The following is a 24006-nucleotide window of genomic DNA, read 5'->3' as shown; positions in this document are numbered from 1 at the left end:
GCAGTCCTTGTGCCATCCTCCCTAAAAACGGATTTTCACAACTTGATCTATGTGTGTCATTGTAGAATGAGAGGCTTCTTTTCCAGTGTCAGCAAGATAATCTAATTGTGTGTCCTCCATCTTGGTATGAATGAATTATTGCAAGCCTTTGATCTGAGGTAGTTATTTCAATACCAGCCCAAGTTGGCAGTTGCCAACTTTTCTCTGGGATGATGCCTTAATGTATTTATGAATTTCCCACATTTATCTGCATAGAGTAATTGCCTCGTTGACGGAGAGACTTGAGGTTCAGCATAAATTTGACATAATATTCACTTGACCATTATTTTTTCCTATTACATCAAAACACTGTATATGATGGCATGTAGTTTTCAGCTATGGCAAACCCGTAGCTGAAAACAAAGCTCCTCTTCCAGTTTAATATTTGCATGTCAGGCATCCCTTGCTTAACTTGTGTTTTCACTTTTGAGAATTGCATAAGTGTCAATTTTCTGAGAGTTGTTAAAAGCATATTACAGTGCAAGCGTTAGTTATTTTTACTCAAAATTTATTTTAAAATAATTTTAAAAAGCAGTCTTGATAACTAAAACTATATACCTTTCTAAAGAGGAAATAAATATTCTTTCTCAGTATTTACATGTTAACCCTAACACTTAATCTTAAACAGAGTCGAAAGCTGGATGTGTATTTTGAATATGAGGAAAAAATAATGAGCAAATCCACTCTGGATAAATCTCTTCTGGACATGATTTCTGACCCAGATGGTGAGTACTTTAAATCTGAACTTGGTATAAAATTTATTAAGGTATACAGTAAATCTGTACCTGCTGGAGCTTCAGGCTTGGTAAAGAGCTTATGTGCAACCTATGCAAGACTTGCAAACAAAACAGCTTTTTATTGATTTTTAGTAGCAGTCTAGAGAGTTTAGTGTTTCGGTTGAGCAGTATCCAAAATATTGGCAACTTTTACAGCTCCACTAAAATCCTTTCCGAGCTCCTTGTTTATGAAGGTCAAAATATTTCAACTTTTGTGCTTCTGCAGTATGTATTGGTGTAGCGTGGAATTGTGTGATACGAATAATACCGATTCTTTAAAATCCTACTGCGTGTTTTACAACACACACATACCTCTCAAACAGAGTGAAAAAGGGCATTTCATAGGATTTGGTTAGATCAAGGGGTTGTCATGTAGGTACCTCTTGCTTGTGTGAGGAAAAGGATGGATGGGAGAAGGTGGAGAGAAGGGAAGCAGAACGTAAAATTGGCCGATTCACTGAGAGACTCACTTGAAGTTTTGGATGCGTTGACCCAGCTGTGGCCTATCTGTTTTCATCGCCTAAGAGCAATGCATCCCAGCTTCTCTTTCATATGTGGTTCATAATAAAGCTTTACCCACTGGGTGATACTCAGATTCTCTGTTAGCAGGAATCACTAGGGGTCTTTCTGTAAAAGATTGGGACCAGAATGGGTTCTCAACTTTTCATACTATCATAGCATCAGCTCTCGTTCCAACTTCTCACAACCTGAGGTTTGTCACAACCTTCTGACAGATTTCATTATAATCTGACACCAGTTGGCTGGAACAAAATAGCCTGCAGAGCAAGACTGTAGAACTTAAGTTATGACCACTGGCCTGTCTGCATATTGGCAAGTATATTGGCAAACATCGAGCATTTGGAGACCCAGGGTTCCTGCTTTTTTTCCCAGTGTGCTCTTTAAGAAAATGTTTTGTTACTGCATGCTTACATGTGTAGTCTTGTAGCTACACACTGGACATAATATCTGCTTGGAGTTTGTATAATGGCTCGTATTTATAGAAAAAGTATATATAAATCCTGCTGACTTTTAAAAGAAATCTTCTATTAGTCTCTGTGCTACAGAATCAACAGGCAATAGAAGAAATAGTACATGGTTGGTAGAAGTCTGAGCTAAAATTTTGCAGATCTCATATTGGAACGACTCTAGAAACTAACAGGCTCTCAGAAAATCTGATGTCAGGCATCAATCTGTAATTCAGTGCAGACGTTCACTGTTAATACAAAGCTAATAAGAATATGTATAGTCTACTTTTATTAAGCATCAATACAAACTAGTCTTTTTCCATGTTCAGAATGGACTTCCATGTACTATTTTGCTTTCAGCTTTATGTTTGCGTGAACTTGGATATGAAAACAGAAATATTATGCTTGCTAGTATTTCCCACTGGATCAATTACCTTTTAACCTGAATCCACATTTTCTGTGCATTTTTAGATTGCAGTATAAAGCAAATTATTTTCCAAGCCTGACATATCACGTCAACATTCCTATTACCAAAGTTTTATACAAGAGAAAGATTACATTTCCAAGCTAGGCTTTTCCTTCATAAGCTCAGTATTCAGATGTTCATGTTAGCATTTCATATGCGTTGCCTAGGTTAAAGATAAGTTTATGTAACAAAAGGATTTAAGTTAAATTGCAGCCATTATTTCCGGGCATGCTGTCTTGTAAAACTGGCCAGCTTCCTATTGTCTGATTCGCTGAGAAATACCAGCTGAAAACATTTTGAAGGAATAATGCATCAAGTATTCCAGTTCTTCCAGTGGTGAACTCCTTGTTTGCATTATCTGTGGGGATACTTGTTTTGTGGACAGTGGTATCTGCAGAGCTCATCACAGAAGCATTTAGACTTGACCACTTAGTAGCTTCAGGCTTCAGCCTCCCGTTTCTCACTGTGTTGTACTAATCTACCACTCGGTGCTATTAGCTGCCTCCCAGTTCGGTGGGTATTGTTATATCCTGGAGTAACGATAAAACAGGAGTTACTGGTTTTGCTTTGCTCTAATAGTTAATCAGTGGCCCTAAAGGCTGCCTGCTGGTTTTTTGAGTGGAGAATAAGATTGTCCTGTTCTGGGTTTACCAAGTTTTCTTTGGAAAATTTAGCACTCCCTCCTCTATGTAACCTAGGAAAAAAAAAAAGCAAACATTTTACAAGCAACTGACCTCGGTCTTACAGATATTTATCATAGCTATGGTTTACATCAGTAGAATGTCAAGAGTAAAGTACTTTTGCCAATCAAAATGGTTTTCTTAATATTTAGTAAAGTGTACACAATACAATCACAGACTTCTAAAAAAAAATGTATTTTTGTAGTGAGACAAAATATCACTTACGCTCACGTGTTAAGTAAGACCACTTACACTCCTGTGAGCACAAACCTTCTGGGAGTTTTTTAGACATGGTGAGTAGGCCCAGCGAGGGAAATGCTAACAGGTGGCAGCGTATTTCGGTTGAAACTGAAAGTTAGCGATCAATGAGGTACTGAAACAAGCTATAAACTGGCAACTGGAAACCGAGTTTCCAAGTCAGTTACAGAAACAAATGTTTGAGTGCTTTTTTTTTTTTACCCAAATGAACTCCAAGTGGGTACCTACCTTGAAAGCTGGCTTTTGGGTTAGATAATGCAAAGTTTTTTCAGTTCTTGATCTTCTGGCTTACTGGTATTTGGTAAAGGTTAATAAAACTTGTTTCCCAGAAAAAATTGTACCAAGTCATGAATGTTCATTATGACAGCACTTACTCTTAACTTCTGCCAAACTAAATACATGCTCACATATAAACAACAGTTGCAGATTAGATTAGATGATCCCCTGCAGATACGGACCACATTCCATAGGGGGGGGAAAAACCCCAAAGCAAAGCGGGGGGAGGGAGAGGAAAAAAAAAATCTTTTTTCTTACTTATGAGTACAAGAAGGTACATTTCTAGAAAATACTGTACTATCTCTAAAGGTATCAACCTTTGTTACTGAAGTGTTGGATTACTATTTGAAATGTTTGTTTTGAAAAGTGGTACTTCTGAAAACTTCATCTGAAACAATGGTCTTTACTAGTAGTAATTCTCTTCTAGAAAAAGGTAGATGATGTTCAAAATCTGCTGTAATAGGTTATAGTCTGACACAGGGATGGCCACATCATGGTTTTGATGTGGCAGAGATGAATTTGGATTGCCGTGGATAATGCTTCCCAAGAATTTATAGCAGTGTTTTTCTCCAGCAAGTGCTGTGACAAGCAATGACTGAGGAGGTGAAATCCTTCCTGAAGGCAAGTTGGAAGTTCAGGATTTTTTTCCTGACCAAAAGGTTGCATAAGTGCTTTTGCAGCCCTCGGGTGTTTCCGTACAGTCAACCATAGAGCTGCATTAACAAATGTAGAGCTAAAAAATAATGTGCTGTGGCTTCTACTGTTACGGTTTTTCTGTAGTCTCCTCTTTGATGGTTTTACTCCCTGCTAATGCTTGCAGCCCTCGCATAAGATAAGACATAATGCCACTGCATAACTTTAGTTTGTTGTTTGAGGAATAATATTCACTACAAGGAAAAGGGAGGAGTGGAGGTAAACTGTTAGAACCACTGAGCCAGTCTAACCCAATTTTTGATAAAATTGCTAAATGCCTTTCTGCCTTTTTGTACACTGAACAAGGCCGTGGTTATAGATAACAATTACTGTCGTAACTAAACATCTGAATATACCTATATATTATTACTGAAGAGCAATTGACGTAGCAGCACAGTTACAATTGTAGGGTTTTCTAATCTTTTTTGTTCTTTTCATTGCAGCGGGCACTCCAGAAGACAAAATGCGATTATTTCTTATCTATTACATTAGCTCAGCTCAGGCACCTTCAGAGGTATGTGCGCTCTTTACAGCTTCCAAAACCAAATTCTACCACACAGGATTTTTCTCTATCATTTTGGCACTAAATAGGTATTTCTGCTTCTCTTTGAAGCAAAGCATGAAAAGCCCAGGAAATTTTAAAACTTTAAATGAGTTTTGTAGTATTATTAGGGAATCTGTTCACAAAGCCTAATAGTCATCATTTCAAAGGCTATGAATGATTAGTAAGAAGGAAGATTATCTTTTGAAGTATTTAGTTCAGAGTTACTGCAAGACACATCTTGTCATGCTTTCTATTACTCTGCTCCACTGCTCCATAGATGTAGATAAGACAAAATGTTATTATAACTCTCTTCGCTCTGTGCTTGTATATTCAAGAATAATTGGGTCAGTTGACTAGCAGATGAACAAAGAAGAAAAGCTTCTTGTGCCAACATCTGAATAATTCAGGAAACAATTTCTTAATATTTCTTTTCAACTTGTGGTGAATAATTTCAAGGGAGATTTTTATTATACTTTAGATATATTATGTGGTAGAAAAGACACGTTGGGTTGGGCAAAGAGAAAGTATTCTTATAAATGTATATTAACTCCTCTTCATTTTTATCATTTGCTGTTAGGACATTTTTCAGAAACCAGTATTCCATCAGGTTTTTTTAAAGATGCTGATACAGAAGACTGTTCCCATATCTGAAAGCGCACAGGGTTTAATTCCACAAATAATGTTAAGTTTAATGAGAGCTGCTCATAGCAAATTGCATTTTAAGTATATTTTCATACTTTGTGGGAGGTGGGATTAACACTCTTAATTACTTTTTGATTTTGGTTAATGTGATAACCCTACACTGCTTATTTAATATTTAGATAAGGATATCTTGTCTTTGGACATACAGAGAGTTAAGAGTAGTTTCAACCCTTTGCAATTCTCCATAATTTCAGATTGATTTGGAGCAGTATAAAAAAGCGTTGACAGATGCAGGTTGTAATCTTGCTCCTTTGAGCTACATAAAGCAATGGAAGTAAGTAATTTCTTTTTTCTCCTACATGAGGCCGTAACTGGGTAACTTTATAGAACTCAGCATTGTTATCAAAGAATTATGTGTTATTTCTCATGCATTGTAGATTATCCTTAAACTTTCATTTTGGCCTAATTTTTTGCTGTCATTGGTATGGTAATACATGCAAATCTTATTTTAAAACAAAACTCCAGTAATGCCGGAACACTATGGAACGTGTCATAGTAGTGTACTTAATGATCCAAGACAGAGGCAACTTACTGAGTTAAATCAAAAGTTGTGCTAGTTCAGACTCCAAGTTTTTTTGGTTCGTACCAAAGGGCCCTGCTACCTCTCAGTTACTTTAGTTTTATACATATCAAAATTAAGTCTTTGTCTTTTAAGTATAAAATCTAATTCCTTTCAGTTCCCTAACTGTTGTGTTTCTAGACGAGAAGGATACATGTAATAAATAGTTTCTTGCTGAAAGAGTTTGCAAAGTAGAAGTGTGTTCACTTTCAGATGACGAGAGTGGAACAGCCTACAGCAGTATGTGACATGAAATAAGCATTTGATTTCTATGCCTGCTTTCACAGGGCTTTCACTAAGATGGCTTCAGCTCCAGCCAGCTATGGAAACACTACACCTAAACCTTTGGGGTATGCTTTTGATTAATTTTCTGTAAGCCTTTGGGTTCTTCTAGCTTATTCTAGTAGTACTGAAAAGCGTGATTAGTGCTATACAAGGACCAGGATAAAACATTCCTCTATTCATGAAAAGTTATAAGTTGCGGACAATTACAAGCTCTCATCTCCCCTTGACAGTGCATAGGACTTACACACCAGAAAATATAAAGATCTGTGACTAAATCCACGAAGTAACTTAATATAGTGATATCTGTACCTGCACATGAAGTGTTCTCTCATAGGAGAAGAATTTGGCACCAGGAAGCGGATCTATGAGCCATCGTTTTTAGCTTTATTTAGTCAGTGGCAGAAGAAAAGAACAGCCCTGTGTGCTCGAAACTGGTTCTCTCCAGGGCTTGGGCACTGTCAGGGATGCAAGAACACACTGCTTTTTCATGGGGATGTCCTGGACTGACTGCCTGCCTGCCTGCCTGTTGAAAGGTGTAGTTAGTTATTTCAAGACATGAAAAGACAGTGACTGTGCTAAAGGTGCATACATCCCACATAAGATAAAAGATACGGGACTTGGGTCTTTCCATGCTTGAGAGGATTTGAATCCTCATCACCAGCCTTACTTTCAGGAATGCACTGTCACTGTCACAAGGAACTGTGGCGCAGTATGGTTAGAGAGAATTCCAGTGCTGTCTCCCTTGGAAAAATTGCTGTTTGGTTGGTTGGAGACACTGAGCATCTCTGTTAACTCTGGTGATTAGGACACCCACTTGAAAGGAGCTCTCAAATCCTTGCATTACTGAAGTTGATCATCGAACAGTTTTATTTTACAAAGGCTAGAACTCAAGGCTCCTGTTGATAGGTGAGGATCTAACAGCTAGATTATAGGTGTGTTCCCACACACTTGGTTGCTGTGTGGTTTGCAGAATATATTTCATGACAAATTGAACAACTAGGTGCTTAAGTCCCATCAACTTTAATAGGAATTGGATGTCAGGATAAAGCTTAAGAATGCAAATTAAAAAAAAAAAGGTCTTACGCATCATCTTTATTTTGTTTTTCAGTCTGTTTTCACGTGTTATGAATACAGGATCACAGTTTGTAATGGAAGGAGTGAAGAACTTGGTACTGAAGCAACAAGTAAGTTTAAAAACCAATAGAAAAAAAAAAGTCTATCATATGAGCATCATGAACATTTAGGAAAAACAACTTTTAGTACCTCTGTCATATTAATAGAATTAGTTGTACAGTAAAAAAACTAAACATCAGCCTCTGCTGTTAGACAGACCTAGGACTTTGTAGTTTCCAGTTTTTAGACAAGTAACAAACAATGTTCACGTTTTCCTTGAATACCTCCATTTGTGAGGAGACAGATTCCGGTATGAGCGATTAAGACTGATTTCAGCATTATAAAAAGAGCAGCTGTGGAATACTCAGACTAGACCTTCATAAACAAAAAAATGCCTCTGTGTCTTCACTTAGCACAGCATCTATTAACTTCCAGAGTGGCTGAAAGGCTGAAAGTGTTCATCCTCTGTTCAGTTACAATTCAGGCATTTCTAGTTTTCCCACCTAAGTAATGTACAGCAAGCATAATCTTGAAATGTGCTTGGAAATCAGTGTGCTTATAATTACATGGCCACCTTCAAATATGCACTTTACTTTAGAAAATATTTCTGAGAATAACTTGCATGCAAACTTCAGTGTACACCCCCAAAAGAAAACAAACAAGAAAAAGACACTGGCTGTGTAACTCATTGTAGCTCAGACTTTGAATTGTGGTTCCCAGAAACCTGCTTCCCCGTAGAGGACACATTATTTTCTCCAATGTGCACTTTTGTCAGATGGCAATAAATATTTACAGTTAAAAATCTTATTTCTGTAATATTTTGACATCAAGATTTCTATGGAAAAGATCATTCAACATGTTACAATTATTAGCAGAAGAATCAGAATTCAATTTAGAAAGACAGCATATCAGAACTAAATAAAATGAAATCTCACCTCAGGCGTGCATCCTTTTTGACATAGTTAATATTATAGCCGTTGTTTGTTTAGTCATCCTGTTAGACACGTAAGTTACGTGTGAAAAGTATCAGCTATCATCACATAAAAGTTTTAAAAAATTGTCTTTGTGGCTTATGTAGGGTAGTCAATGAAATTAATTCTGTGGGAATTTCACTATGACTAGATATGGTAAGTTGCCTTGCACAGTTACAAATCAGTGATGCGTGGCTGAGGAAACTGTTTTAAATGTGCGGCTTGCCTCTGTGTTGTATTTTATAGAGAGCGCTTCAGAAACTGTTACTGGTCACAACAGATAATAATTGTATTCTAAATGAGACTTTCTGTTCTTCTCGTGTTAAACATTTTGTCATTTCTTTTAACATGTGCGGCTTTAAAAAGTCAGTACTATTCTTGACAAAGTGGCTTGCTTCTGTTTGCGTTCTGAGTGAGTAAGAAGACACAGTGCCAATGTTTTTAGGATATTTTTTTTTCTAGCTTTCAGTTCCTTCTCCAGGTGTTTTGGGGTAGCCAAATAAGATGCTGTTCTTCCTCGTATTTTTAAGCCTGATGTAGGTCTGTGGTATTTATTGAAGTTAACTTTTTATTTCTCATTCGGTCATTTGGGGATTTACGCTGGGTTTTTACTAAGCACTTTTCAGTGTTACTTGTAGCTTTGCAATGTCCTTTTTTGATACATTCTATCAACAAGACACATCTCCAATTCTGTTGCCAGGTAAACTCTTCCTCAGTTTTATTGTAACTAAAGCGGTTTGACTGTTTTAATACTTCGTATCTTTTGTCCGAGCTAAAATTTCCCATCTTGACTCTCACCTCAGTTTAGTCCTTTCCAGTTCATCAAAACATCTGTTGCCAGGATTGCTTTTTTTTACCTGTTTCTTTGACGTTAGTTCTTTTTTAGAATCATATCCTTAATTCTCATCTTCAGCTTTAAAATTCTTTCCTTAAACTCCAAAGTATTTTTTTTAAAATAATTCATAAATCATCACATGTCTGTGTATATTGGTAATACCTACATCAACTCTGTTCCTATCTTCACACTTTGTTTTTCCTTTTCTGTTCATCCGCTAGCTAGATGGTCCTCAGATGTTTGCATTTTCTGTACAGAAAAGTAATTTAGGTGATGATAAAAATGCTCAACCTTTACAAAATACAAGAGGAAAACTGTTTAAAGTAGTATTTCAAATGCTCTGTAAACTATTCCATAAAGAATAGTGGCCTGTGAAGAATTCTTAGTAAGCGTTGCAGCATTGCGTTGATTTCACGTTATGTTTTACAGAATCTACCAGTCACGCGTATATTGGACAGCCTTATGGAGATGAAGTCAAACCCTGTGAGTATAACTGCCTTCACATGGAAAGACGCGGAACAAATGACATCTTGAGGCTGTGATATGTAACGTGCCATGACTATTTTTTTTCCTGATAATGCAGTTAAATCTAATCATGCTGTATCTCAAGAGTAGAACTATTTTCATAACTATTTCATAAGATTTTTCGCATAAAAATAGTTGCTAAATAACAACAACTTATTGTGCCTCATTGGAAGCAAGGTTCTTGAGGTTTTTTCCTATTCTGAGCTTCTATTTAGTCTTGTGCTATACCGAGTTTCTGTTGCTCCTGAATTTCTAAAAGTTAAACTATGGGCTGAAATTTTCTTTGCATCAAGGTGATGTCTTTTCTAAAAGCACAATTTCAGAAGTAAAGGAGTTACAGAGAAAGTAGAGAAGACATTGGTTCCCACATCTTTAAAGCTTTGCTATTTAGAGGAAAATATTTTAGTACTCATGAAGTCTTTCAGTTTGCTAGCAGAGCTGGTTTTGTGTCAGAAAAGTCCTCTTTTCCCCTTGTTTCTGTGAAAATGTACTCAGACTTACATAAGTTACAAACTTTTGAAAAGCTTAGATGTTGGCTAGATAGCCCGGACAATTGCTAGAATTTAAAGCTAAAAACAGCCCTCTTTTGTGTGTGTAGTCTGTAGTCAAAGCACACTTTTTGCTTGCTATGTATTTCATTCCTTCAGAACTCTTACATACCACCATCCTATGCAGAAACTTGTTCTGAAAAAATGACTTGTTAAAAGTTATTTAGAAAGGTTTAATATGTTTGCCACGGTGTATCAGTCTTCCTGTTTTAATGACAGCAGCATCAGACCGAGAGGTGCAATTGTTATATCTCTGGTTAGCAGAAGTAAAACATTCTTCTTAGTCCACTTTCACCTTCTGCTATGAACTGTATGTAGAGGAAGATAAATAATGGTAAAATACGAAAGTGATCAACATGCAAGTAATCCTGTCTTTTCTTAAACTGCACTTCATAGATAACGCACGTCATGATTGTTAGCAGAAAGCTTGCTTTGTCTTAAGGAACAAAGACGTTGACCCTGGTTTTGGTGGCAGTGGATTGTTGTCTCTATTTGCAAGACTTGGAAAAGAGGTACAGGGCTAATTTTGTCTAGTCAACCAGCAGAGGTCACTCAGAACACTTGGTACAGAAAGCTGAAATTAAAAACCACAGATAACTTACAAGTAGGTGAGAAATGAAACAATTTTTTAAAAAATAAACACTAGCTCCCTCAGGCTACAAGTTTAGGGATTGAATCGGAAAAGTTTGCAGGTCATACAGGGTTTTTTGCTGACTTGATGTTGTCACATCTCACTTAGCTGAAAACAGCAACGATCACTGGGATAACTTGGAGAAAACATTGATCTTCTCCCTTGAAAAAGCAGAGACTGAGCCAGTCTGTCAGACGGCGGCTTCGGGCGTCACTGCCATGTCAGAGACTGGGATTCATGGCCCAAAACAGGGAGTCCTGCTTTTCAAGTCACAGGCGCCCAGGCAAGCCCTAAAGAATGATTCTCCTGACCTGCAGGAAACTTGACAGCAACTTTTTCCGTAAGTTTCGGCTAACGGAGGCAAGCCAGGGAGCCACTGTGGAATATGTTTAGACTTGCTGTACCACCAACAGAAGTTAAATTGTATCTGGAAAAAGGTCACTATGTAGAAATACGCCACTGTGGCCTCTGTTCATCTTCTCATGTTTGAGGCCCTTTTCTGTTCCCAGAACGGAAAACTGTTGCATTGCAGGCAAAATACAAAGGGAGAGGAGAAAAAAAGCTTAAGATTATTTTTTTTTTTACAACAGAAAAAAATCTCCTTTATAGTTCATTGACTCTTACTAACCACAGTGATCAGCGTATGAAACGTACCTACAGATAAAAGTTGTAATGCAAAACTAGAACAGATTATTGAGAAGTCAAACAGTTATTACAATTAATGTAAATAATTTAAATTATTTTATAAATATGAAACGCAACAGTAAAGTAAATGTATGAAATGTGCACATTTCACATTCACAAATACTATTGTCACAGTTGAAATTTTAAGCCGCTTCAGAGCGGAATGCTGTGCAAAACTCCATGGAGTTGTCTGTAAATCACGTTGGGCGTTACTTGTCCCTGCTGCTGCTTTTGTCTCACAAGGAAAGTACCAGGAAGGAGGAACGAGTCTACGCCCCTGCTTTCAAGTTCTTCAGAAGCAGGAGCAAATAGAACAGTTCTTATGGGCAGTAATACCATCTTGTACTTTTCTGAATTTGTCTAGATTGTTTAACTCTTTCTTGAAATACTTATTCAGCAACATTCATTGACGACCTTAAAATAATCCGTTACTTGGGCTTTTTTAGCAGTAACATTTATTAGTCAAAGCAGGTTTTTAAGCAATTGCTTTTGGGATTATGTTTTCATAAAGGAGTGTTCAGTTCATTCATCTGATAACGTAGTTGCTTTTTTTTGGTATTACTAAATGGGGATTGAGTAAAACCTTAAACCTTCCTAACACAAAAAAAATCACATTGTCAAGTGTACACAAATTTTAACCCTTAGCTATGAAATGGACCCCCACTTGCTGTAGAATTATGGAGGTTCTTTTAAGTATCTTCCACAAAATGGTTTGATTCTTGAGGACGATCTTTGGTAGGTCAGCCTTTAATATTTTATGACACAGTCCCAGAGGGGTTTAGCCTCTGTCAGTGCAGTATGTGCATTTGCATTGAGTTAAGAGGCAGATAAATCTTACTTGTGATGCTTACGAATGGAACTGTATTTCGGTTAATAGCTTCCGTTTCAGTGATTATGGTCTCTCTCAGGCTTAGGATATACTGTATGATTACCTTTCATGCATTGCAGTGAAAACGACCTAAAAATGGGGTATTTCCTTCATCCAAACTAGTCATGTTAGCTTCTGCAAAAAAACAAATACAGACTGAAAGTCAAGGGTAGTTCCGTGGGTCTTTTCCCATTTTAACTTGAAATCTTGAAAATTAAGTTTATAATTTCAAAAGTGATCTTTATTCTTTAATTGCTTCGGGAAGTCACAAATTCAATTGTAAGGAAACCGCTATAGAGTTGTTTTTATTGGCAGACTAGCTGTTTCTTAAAGCAAATAAAATCCAGTAGGGTTTCTTTCCCTACCCCCTCAGAACTGATTTCAGCAGGAGTGGTGTGTTTAAACAACAAAAAAAATAAACTAGCTTATTGCATTTCTATTACTTCACCACTCTTTGAGTGTCTACTCACACGAGCCCTCAGCGAAACAACACAGCAGTAACACATTCAGGAGGAAATGTTGTAATACTGGGGTTTTAGCTCCGATTTTAGTTCTGTCATTAATCTGTAGTTCATTCTAACAAGCAGGGAAGCTGCAGCTCATTATCCAAGTTAAAGGTTTCTTCAATACCTCTCAGGTTTAGTCGAGCAAGATCTGTCCATTCCCAGCTCGCTCATGACTTCAGAGTTGCTGTACCAGTTTTATGTACCTGGCTGCCAAAATCATGAATGCTGGCAGGCTTTACAAATGCAGCTGGAATTCCCAGTGGACCATATAAAAGCATTTTACAGCAGTTCAGTGTAAGTCCTTAGTATCAAATAGATGTCTCTTCTGTGTGTGTAACCACCACCTGTGTTGTTCTGCTTTGTAAGCTCTTAATAAATACCCCAGATAATCTGTCTTGTTATTCAGGAAGAATTATTTCTGCTCTACAGAATCATCAAAACACAGAGGTCTGGCATGTAAGCGCCCAGATGAAATCAGCTGTAGTCCTGCATGCAGTTTAGTCACAAACTAAACTTCACAGTACCTGGATGAAAATGTAGTATCGGAACGGAAGAAAGCCAAGTAGTTGTCAGAAGGAGTTACTAAGAAGTTTTGTTTTTCATCCATTATAATTGGCAAAAATCCTGCTCGTAGCCAATAAAAATACTGGAAGTGCCCCAGTGTGGTGTGTGAAGAAAAAGGGTTTTTTGGTATAGTTTAGCCAGTCAGACTTTTCAAATTCCTGCGGAACTCATTTCTTCAAGAGCTTAATTTTGGTTTAATAGTAGTCATAAATCATGACATGAAAAGGGTAAGTTACATAACAGTAGCAGAGTTTGCTCTGCCTTGTATTTAGCATTCACTGCCATAGATGTGCTTTGTTTTATACTACTAAAGCAATAGCAGATCTCTGTAACCTGGAAAATTTTAGCGTTTACAATTTAACTGTGTGATGTTTCTCCTAAAGCTGGTAACACCTTCATTTTTCTTCCTGCATACTGCCTTTCTGTTGGCATTTATTATGCAACCAATGTATTTTTTGGAAAGCATGTAGTAGTTAATTTTAGATGAACCAGAAACAAAAAGCTCAGTAGCCCCTTCAGAGCGCTCGCACTGTTGTTTGTTCTGTACTGGTTCAGTTACGGGCAAATACTATAAATGTTAGTGGACACCACAGTTGGTTTTGAATGATGTGACTGCTAAATGGGAAGCGACGGTGGATTGCATGATGTTTGATCTAATAGACACAAGCAGAAATTCAGAAGCCAAAATTCCAATCTTTTGAGATAAAAATGTACTTTTATTAGGAGACAGATGACTACCGGTATTTTGACCCCAAGATGCTACGAGGCAATGACAGGTGAGTTTACTATGAGTTTTGCTTCTTTCCTTGTACCCTCTGAAAAGGCTAACTTGAGAAATCCAGGTTTGTTTTACTTGCCAGCTACAAGTAATTAATTTTAATCATTAATTCTAAGTTAAGACAGGTGGTGTTGAGGGAATTCATGACTGGAACTTGGATCAACCAGATAAATTTTTCTAACACTGCAAAAAAAACCAACCAACTTTTGTTCCAGTGCCTGAACATGATGCTACCATATACATCGATTCAGACACAGAATGCGTACTAATATTTAGCAATAATAGATGTTATAATTCTTTCTAGTTGTGCTGCATGGTTTCTTTGAAACTTTGTGGGTTTTCACTGTTAAATTAAAAAGTCATCGGATAGTGCACCAAGATTTTTCTCACTTGTTAAACAGTTAAAATTTTAATTTTAATGCAACCCTTCAAGTAGTATTTTGTTAATAACTTAAAAAAAAAAAAGTAATTTAAAATTGCGTTTGCTCTTATGTAGGCAGGTGCATGTTTAATAGTTGTCTACATAGGAAGGGAGGGTTGGATATAGTTTATTTTGCCAATAAAAGAGAAGAGGAGGAATTACACTAGGAGATTATAAATTTGTATCTTTTGCTTTATATCTTTGACCAATAACTGTGGCTGATACTCTTACCTCTAATATCCCAGGAACAGGGAAGATACTTAGTTTTGAAATACTTTCCAGCAATAATTTTCATCGAACCTGTGGGAAAACAATCAGCTCATTTCAGTGCAGGGGTTTATTACAGGACAAATAAGGATAAAGTCGATCCAGGCTTGGTTTTAGTTATTTGCATTAAAATCTGTCCCCACTTGCTCTGTTCTTTAAACATGGAAAGTATATTTCTGATAGTAACAGGAAACAAATTTCAGATAATATATGTGTTATTGGAAAGTGTTATTACAGGCTATATAATTTCAAAGATAAGCAGATTTTGAAAGCATCAAAGGAGAAGATTGCCAGTATTTTATGTTTCATTTTAATTGCTTTTATAGCATTTTCAGAGTATTTTGTGCAAAAGTGCAAAGATTTGTTTTAGTCAAGCCAAAAGGGTTTCTTCATGTAAACGTGCATTTTTGCTCACTCCATGTAGTTCTTAACGTTGCTTTGAACAGTGTAAAGATACACATTTACAGCAGTTCATAAACGTGCCAGTCTGTGTAGCTGTACACATCACAGTGAAAAACTTCTAATTTCTGGTTTGAGATTTGTACATAAACTAAAGTTAGATTCCTTAACTCATGTTTGAGCATAAGAGCAAAACTCTACTATAGCCATATAGGGGTTTGTCGAATTCTCCCTTCACATATTTATGTAGATGATAAAAAACAGGTTAGCTGGCTTGACAAAATATTATAGCTTAAAAATCACTATCAAATATTGTAATTAATGGCATGATAGTAAGAAGTAACAAATTTTTTTCTAACTTACTCCTGTTTTAAGAACTACTGGCATTTCTACCTATTACTTTTTAAATAGAGTAGGAACTGCAGTACTGCAATTCAGTCTTAGCAAAACAGTACCTTTATATCCTGTGTAAAGCCTATGTCAAGCCTGAACAGGCCTGGCCCCCTGAAAGGATGGCACAAAATGTGTGTGGGTTTGTCATGTCGCATTCAAACAACAAGAGAACTGGGCCAACAGTTCTGCTTACGGGGAGTCTGTAGTACTCTTGACAGATCAAAACAACTTATTAGAGAGATCATTCCCTCTTGAAAGTTGTTTTTCTGATACATTGGAATCTGTGTTGAGTCAGTTGTTGGTCACTCGGAGAGAACGATTTGAGATGAGGGAAAAGATAAGTTATTAAAAAATAAATAAAAGTTGAAGGGAAAAATGCGTGGCTTTTAACCTGTGTTGGAATATAGGCTGTGTCTGACCGCCCGGGGCTGCAGGCCAGGCCAGCGCAGGGGTGGGGGGGTGTGAGCAAAGGGCAGGAGAGCAGACTGCCCCTTCAGAGCTTTCTCGTTGCTTTTTCCCTTCCTCCTGAAGGTGCAAGGGGATGCAGGAAAAGAGGTTTCTCCCCCTCTCCCTGCAGCTAGGACTGCGTATTCAAAGAGCAAGGAGGAGTCTGTACCACCCAAACTGTAACTTACCTCTTCCTCCCTAAACCGGTATACTCCTAGTGCTGTTGCAGTGACACTTGACATTAGGGCACGTCCCTGCTGCCTGTAGGAGTTTCTGAGATTCTGAGGCACCGGTAAGTGTGTTTGCAGGGCGCCGGGAGCTGACTGGCGTACCTGGTTAAGCTTCCAGTAGGCAGGGGCTGTAAGTGTCATGAACAGTGCTAATGCTGATCAAGTTTTCTACTCATTGTATTTGCTCCTAGCTAGCAACACTACACTCAGGGCTTTTAAGCTCTAAAAGAAGTGTTACCATAAAGCTTATGATTCAAACAGCAGCCTTAAAACTGATGAAGTAAAACTCCTATTTGCTCGTGTATTCAGTCCTGTAGAATGAACATTTTTCCATAGCAAATCATTTACATGAAGTACTTGGAGAGTGAATGCAGAAAGGGCATTATTGTTCCATTTTGTATCTTTGTCTAATATTATATAGTATTCCATAAACATGATGTGTACATGATACTTATTTTGTGTATTTCTATTAATGTCTAATAAAATTTAAGTTGTAATTTGTTTATGTTTCTTTTTATAGCTCAGTTCCAAGAAACAAAAATCCATTCCAGGAGGTAAGTCACATAGAAATTATTTTTAAATGTTCATGTGTTTAGGAAAAAAAAAAAAAAAATCCTGAAGTACCAATCATTTTTGATGATCATGATTAAGAAAACAAGAGGTCTTTTTTGCAAAAGCCACTTAGACTAGTTCTATCTGGTATTAATTATAATTAGCTGTTATTCTGAAGAAGTCTTTTCATCTTCAAAGGACTATGTAAGCATTCACTAATACTGGAGGAAAAAACCCTAGAAAATTCTTCTGGAGGTAATTACAGGGATTCATTAATATCATAATTGGGTACTCAGCAATTTTAAACCCCCATTTTTATACCAGATCTTTCAAATGCTCTCTGGATTTAATCCTTTGTCTGGCCTTAACCAGTGGTGTTGACCGCTGATTTAAGTAACAGATTTTAAACAGCCTGTCATGGGTTAGGGAGACAACAGTCTCTGCAATTAAAGGAAAAAAGCAGAACATCAAATGTTGTCATTTAATACAAATACCAGTAACTTTCAGTATTTTTCAACATAAATATTTGCAAATAGTAAAAGTCTTACTTGGATCATCTTACTACCAAGTTTTATAAGCAAAACCTTTGCCTTGGCAATATACAAATGTCTCAGATTTCTCTCGAAATATCCCAGTTATCCTCCTAAACAAAAGAAACACCATGTGGTGTCACATGTATGGCCAGCAGATGTCATAGCAGAAATGTCACTAGTAACATAAAGGATTCCTATGGTGTAGCCAAACAATTTTGGATAGTGAATGTTAACAAAAATGATGCAACTATTCAGTCTCCTTTTTTTGTTCATCAGTTGTTCTCTTTTAAACATAGCCCAGAAGATACTGATGGCCTTTGCCTGTAATATTACAGATCATTACCAGTAGTAAGTGGGAGGGGGAAAAGTAATGAAAGTGTTCCTTTGTAACAGAGGTATTTTATTTGTGTCCCAAATTAATTCTTAAGCATCCATGGAAATACTCTAACTGTTCCTATGGACACATCTCCGCACAAAAAGTAACATGTTGGCACTGCATGCGTTTCAAATGTTTCTTAGTAGAAGACAGTGACATGTCAAAAGCTCTCAGCTTGCTATTCTGTATCCTGCTAGAACTATTATCTTCTTTCAGGTAGGAAGGTAGTGGTTCTGTATCCAGTTCTTATTAGACTGCAGTGTGATTAGGATGACGTTTGCTGTAGGTCCAATAATTTGGTATATATTTTACTACTGAAATGTTAAAAACTTAAATGCATGCTGTGACTCTGTGTGTGTTGCCTTTTAGGCAATAGTGTTTGTAGTTGGAGGCGGCAACTACATCGAATATCAAAATCTTATTGACTACATAAAGGTACGTGCACCTCTGTCGGTTGTAGTCTATAATTACTGATGGAAACTACTTTTAGCAGGTTTTCTGTAACATTGAGTATTTAAAAGATTAAATGTATGAAATTAGCCTTAACATTCTTGTTACGTACAGAGTCTGGAGAAAAATATGTAAGAAATCAGTAGAAAATGTGGATTATTAATTCAGACCAACAAAGAGTTACTGTTTCTGGTATTTTGGGTCACGTTGCACTTTTGAATTGAGTAAACAAACTGTGTTCTGCTTTATGTTGTCTTCATACACACTAACATGGTCGAAAACTGTCAGCAGATGTAGCTCACAGAATTAAACTGTCTTCTCTGCTGGCACATCAAACGCTGCCAGTTTGTCCATGTTGGTTTAGAGTCCTGTTACTAGTTTTAGTTTGCTGTTGTTAAATAAAGCAGCTGTAGTGTATCAGAGCCTGGGAAGTAAGGAACTGCTCAGAATTCTCTACTTTTCCTAAATCTTGCAAAAGAGATACTACAGTGGGGTTTTTTGTATGCAACTTAGCAACGCAAAGTCAGTTCAAAACAAGGCCTACAGCTAACAGTATCTTATTTTACTACAGTCTTACTTGGGCATAATGCCTGTTGTCTCAGGAGCCAACAAAATGCAAATACTGTGCTATCTGTCAAAGCAAAGATCAGATTGGCATCGATGTCTCCGCATTCATTATTTAGTCACACTTAGAAGTTTGCGCTGATGCGACAACGGAAGCTCGTTCTTGATATGCCACGTCATTTGATTCTGTGTAGAGATCGGAAGAGCACAAAGAAGAAAATACGCAACCAACTGTGTAATGCTGGTGTAACATTTAATTTCTGTGGTTGCAGCTGGCCAGCCTAGGAGCACACATGTTATGCCGCAAGTCAGTGGATGGAGAAAAGTAGCTACATCTTTACAAGTTCTTGGGGGGCAAGAGTGGGATCGAAGCACTTCCCAGGAAAAAAAAAAAAATATACAAAAGGAACCTTTACAAAATTTTGAAGTGGGTAATAAATTAAGAGCAGCAGCATCATACCATTCTTCCTTCCAGATGTTAACCTTGTTCATGGTACAATTGTCCTGTCCTGTGGTGGACTGGATTGAGGCTTTTCACATACAGGAATAAATATGAAGCATTAGTCACTGAAAAACACTTCTTCCACAAAACAAGCACGTGAGAGTTCTATGTCCAGGTGAATTTTGAAGAACATGATGTCAGTACGTGTGTGCTGAGTCATTTTCCACCAGGCAGCCCTTTTGAAACAGAGCTGGTCTGGACAGGTGAAAGGAGAGGAAGAAGAATGCAAGTTAAATTATTTAGGCTCAGCTTAGCACTTACCACTATTCTTGATAACCAATCACAGCATTCATTCAGGCATCTGTCTGCAGCACAGTGCATTGTCAAACTCGGCTTGCTCCTTAGCTTACCCAAAGCCACATCAGGTACCATATCAATTCGAAAGATGCCCAGCAACATGTGTATTTGTGACAGATATTCTACTAAAATAAAACTGTGAATCCCCTCAAGGCCAATACACTTCTCTGATATGTAGCTGCATACTGACAGAGCAGAGGTTTGCTGTGTGTATGCATGTATATATATATGTACACATGTATGGTCATCATACACATGCTCTGTATGTAAAGTCAAACACTTGGCACTTCATACAAAGTGGCAGGAAGCTGAAGTTTCTGAGGAATAAGGCTGCAAACAGGAGGCCATTTAGTAAACAGACGGAGAGGACTGAGAACTACAGGAACGGTAGTGTTAGATCTTACAGAGAGTCAGAAGTTGGATGTAGTTTTTCTTCTGGAACCCAGGGACAGAGGTTTTTTCATCATCAGTTGTCACAGCTGAAGGGTGCTGTATGTTTCTCCACTCAGACATGTACTGGGTCAGTGGGAGGTGACCTCCCAAGGCAGAAGACTCCCTCACCTTTTCTCCACTTAGCTGTTTGCTCTTAAAAAAACCAAGAAAGATTAATTAAAGCCTTAATTCCACCTCCCATGCCCTGGAGACTTGTCTACCTCTCCCAGGTGACTCTTACAAGCTTATCCACTAAAATTTGCTTTTCCACATGGTACACGTCCAGCAGCTGTTGTTTCAACAGATGTAGGTTATTAATGATTCTAATATTCAATCAGCCTTCCTCCAGAATTTAAAAAAAAAAAAGAGAGAGAAAAATCAACAGCTCTGTTCTTGCAAGCAGATACCACAAAGATTTTATTCACAGCTTTATTTTTTTAAGCACTATCTGTTTTGCCAGTTTGCCTCTGAAAGCACAGGGAAAGTATTTTAAAACTTTCTAAAACAGGAAGCAATGTTCATTCAGCTTTGACATTCTGGCATTTTTTTGTAGGAGAATTAAGAGGAACCCTCAAATCCAATTATTTGCAATTCTGTGCTAGAATGGACTATCTCACATCATCAAAAAGCAAATATTTATAATATCAGGCAGATTGTATCTTAAAATAAATATATTGGCCAAGTTCAGTTTGACATGCTGAAACTGTGTCATCAAATTGCAAGCCATAGGGAGCCTCCAAGAGGAGGGGAGCGTACTGTTTTGTACAGAAGGATTGAGCATGTCCTTTAATTTCCTTTTGTAGCTGGTTAGAAAGGTATTGTGTGATAATCTGTTCTGGTCTACCTGTGATAGATGTTATCATTTATCATAAGATATTTAAATCCATAGTTTTTCAGTCATTAAAAAATACTGAGGTGTTTTTTTTATTTTAGACATTAAGCAGTTTCAACTTGGCTCCAGTAATTATTTGGAGATATTACTCTGTGTGAATGGACTAAGTAATTAACTTAAATAAAAGCATACACATCTTAAAAGTTACACTTTTAGAAGAATATATGTGACAGACTGGAAGTGTACATTAATGTACTTTAGAGCTGCCTGAAAGGCAACAGTCCCATTTCATAGTTATCTGTATAGTTTAAAATTTTGTTTGCTATAGGCAGGAACAAATGCTGTTCAGTCACACTACTGAAAGCGGAGTCTGTCAAAATACCAGTTTAGATGAAAGCCAGACCTGTTCGGGCATCAAGATTAAACAAACCAGCCTGAAACAGGGGAAGATGCAAGCTTAAGATCCTGCCCAGCAACAAGGATAGCTACAAACCACTCAAAATTAATAAAGATGTGGACTTGAACCAGCATTACCATCTCCCCAGTTAGCCTGTGACACCAGCGAAGGGATGTTACTTTCTGCTGAAGTAGCACAATTGGTAATGTATACAAACCAAAATCATTTTGTCAAGGCTTATGTGCCTATTTTGCTCTTTAATAAGTAGTTTTACCTCTATAGGAAAATGCAAAATAGTTTAACAGTGAAACAGATTTCTCAAGCCTGTGTTTGAATTTGAGGAACCATGGGATTATTAGCCCAACACTGGAAATAAACTCAATTTGAAACTACTTATTAAACTCATTTTCACTGCCAGAACGCTAACGTGGCACTCTGTCAGCCTTACTGTCCAGCGAATACTGTTAAACTGCTGACTAGGTTTATTATGCACCCGATTGAAATCAAGAGAACATTTTGTTTTAGAATCCCTTTACAAAAACCTGCTGGTTTAACACCCTCATCATCATATGGAAATGAATTACAGCAAAGTTTTCAGGCTCTAACACAAGAGAAACAGTGAATATGTCACTGCTGTTCTTAGCGCAGCGCCCAGCTGTGTTAGGGGAAGGGCTGGCTCAGGTAGGGTTGTTACCTTCCCTGAGCCGTTCACAGACACGTGGGAGAGCTCAGCATTCTACTGAGTTTAAATGTGTAAAATGCCCTCCCATTTTTTCCACTTTCTTTCTGCCTCTGGTCTCTCATTTCCCGCTTCAATTTAATTGTGTTTGGGTTTTTTTTTTCCTGCTGGTGGAAACTATTCTTTCTCCAGCCAAAAGTGCAAGACTTCAACATCATCAAGATATTTGGCGGGGGGAGAGGGGGTACATAGTGTATACAATTAGCTTAAGCCACTTCTGCTACTGCTAAACACTTAATTTCTTCCTGTCTTTTTTTTTTTTTTAGGGAAAACAAGGCAAACATGTCCTGTATGGCTGCAGTGAACTTTTTAATGCTACGCAGTTTGTAAAACAGGTCAGTACCCTTGGTAACCCCTGCAGCGTTTATTGCTTCTGTAACTGTGCGTTGGCTGACATACCTTTACATCTCCATGGATTTTTACAACCAACCCAAACAAATTCATGAAAGATCAATACATGTTCTTGTTACTTACTTTCACTTCATGGAAATGGGGGTTTGGAATCATTATTTAAAATTAACTTTTGGAGGCTTGTAGTGTCAATGTGAGTTCACAGGTAATGCAGGTGAACAGGTTCATAATAATTGCCTTAACATAAATCCTAATCAAAAAGTTGACAGAGGCCTCAATATCTTCACAAATAGCATGTCTCTCCAGGCTTTTCTAGCGACTTCTATAGGTTAAAAACTGCTATTCAACGGGGATCTTTAAACCTTCATCCTAAAGTTTGCTGTTTACAAATACTGGCCTAGTGGGAGCTTGATGTTGTCCATACCTTTACTAAAAATCAATCTTTTAGTGCTGTTCAAAACAGTATCACCACCATTACCCCTCTATTCCTCATTCCAATACAAATGCAAAATAAACTTTATTCATTGTAGTCAGCAAATAGCAGCCCTTCAGTAGCTCTCACCACCTACTTTTTGTAGAAGACCTCCAGGTGTTACTTCCTACTAAGGTGAACGAATTGTAACTCAAAACTACATTTTTAAAAACTAAATTCATTCCTGTTGCACTTGAAGGAGGCAAATGGGACTCAGCAGCTTCTAACTCTTCAGTCAGCTTCAGTACCTTGTTTGTGGAGTGGACTGCATACCCTGCACCTTTACCTCTGAGATTTAGTCACATCTTAATATTTGAATCTCAGACCCTCTCCTGCAAGGGTACATGTTAAATACTCCATTACCAGCACACTGGTGGTTGTAAGAGCCAAACAAAGCTTATAGGACAGAAGTGTTCACTGCATGAACTGGGTATTAGTTTGACCGAAAGACTAAGATTAGCGACCTGACGGTTTTCTGTCTCTTCGTGTTTAGCTGTCCCAGCTTGGCCAGAAGTAAGACTGAAACACAGTTACCTGGATGGCAGCGTGACAACAGAGGATTGTTACAACATTCAGATATCTTCTTATCTGTAATTTTGTCATTGTATTAAAACTTAAACCCATTGCATTAATATAATAACCTTTAAAAAGAGATCTATAACTAATGTGGTGTATATCAACATTTCCGAAATAAACCTTAAAACCCGCTATATTTTCAGTGGGGGTCAGTTTCATGTTGGTACATTCTAGATGCAGTATTAGCTACGGTGTACAATGGAGCTGGCTGAAACATTTTCAAGTTCTTATATATAGTTTCTGTTACAGTAAACAAAGCAATAGCTTGAAGAAAAGGTCAGGTCTGGCTTTAGGAGATGTGTTCTTCTTGAAAGCCAGACTACCTTTATTTAACAAAGCTGAAAAGGACAAAACTGCCTTTTAGGACCACAGACAAACAGCCTTAGCTCAAGAGAACTACCACTTTAACTCTTACCCTTTTATTTTACCAAGGTCATCGTACTTGTACTTAGATTTGTACAGTCTTTGCTTGATGGTCCAAAGATCTACATGAAGATACCTTCAGTACAA

General features: G+C 37.5%; 1 protein-coding gene across 2 annotated transcripts in view; it reads left to right on the top strand.

The window, feature by feature from the left end:
* Positions 1-23684, top strand: part of SCFD1 (sec1 family domain containing 1) — a 54161-nt gene extending 30477 nt beyond the window's left edge. For both annotated transcript variants that reach the window (XM_086463521.1, XM_009948147.2), the window contains 11 exons: positions 668-764; positions 4597-4667; positions 5594-5673; positions 6246-6308; positions 7352-7427; positions 9592-9645; positions 14212-14264; positions 16944-16977; positions 18254-18319; positions 22364-22432; positions 23414-23684. In XM_086463521.1, the coding sequence (XP_086319647.1) occupies positions 668-764; positions 4597-4667; positions 5594-5673; positions 6246-6308; positions 7352-7427; positions 9592-9645; positions 14212-14264; positions 16944-16977; positions 18254-18319; positions 22364-22432; positions 23414-23437 (687 nt within the window). In that variant the 3' untranslated portion in view covers positions 23438-23684. The remainder of the gene's footprint in view (positions 1-667; positions 765-4596; positions 4668-5593; positions 5674-6245; positions 6309-7351; positions 7428-9591; positions 9646-14211; positions 14265-16943; positions 16978-18253; positions 18320-22363; positions 22433-23413) is intronic.
* The last annotated feature ends 322 nt before the right edge of the window (positions 23685-24006 follow it).

This window comes from Leptosomus discolor, chromosome 3 (assembly GCF_034619465.1).
Source record: "Leptosomus discolor isolate bLepDis1 chromosome 3, bLepDis1.hap2, whole genome shotgun sequence".
Classification (NCBI taxonomy): domain Eukaryota; kingdom Metazoa; phylum Chordata; class Aves; order Leptosomiformes; family Leptosomidae; genus Leptosomus; species Leptosomus discolor.
This window is presented reverse-complemented; position numbering and strand designations above follow the sequence as displayed.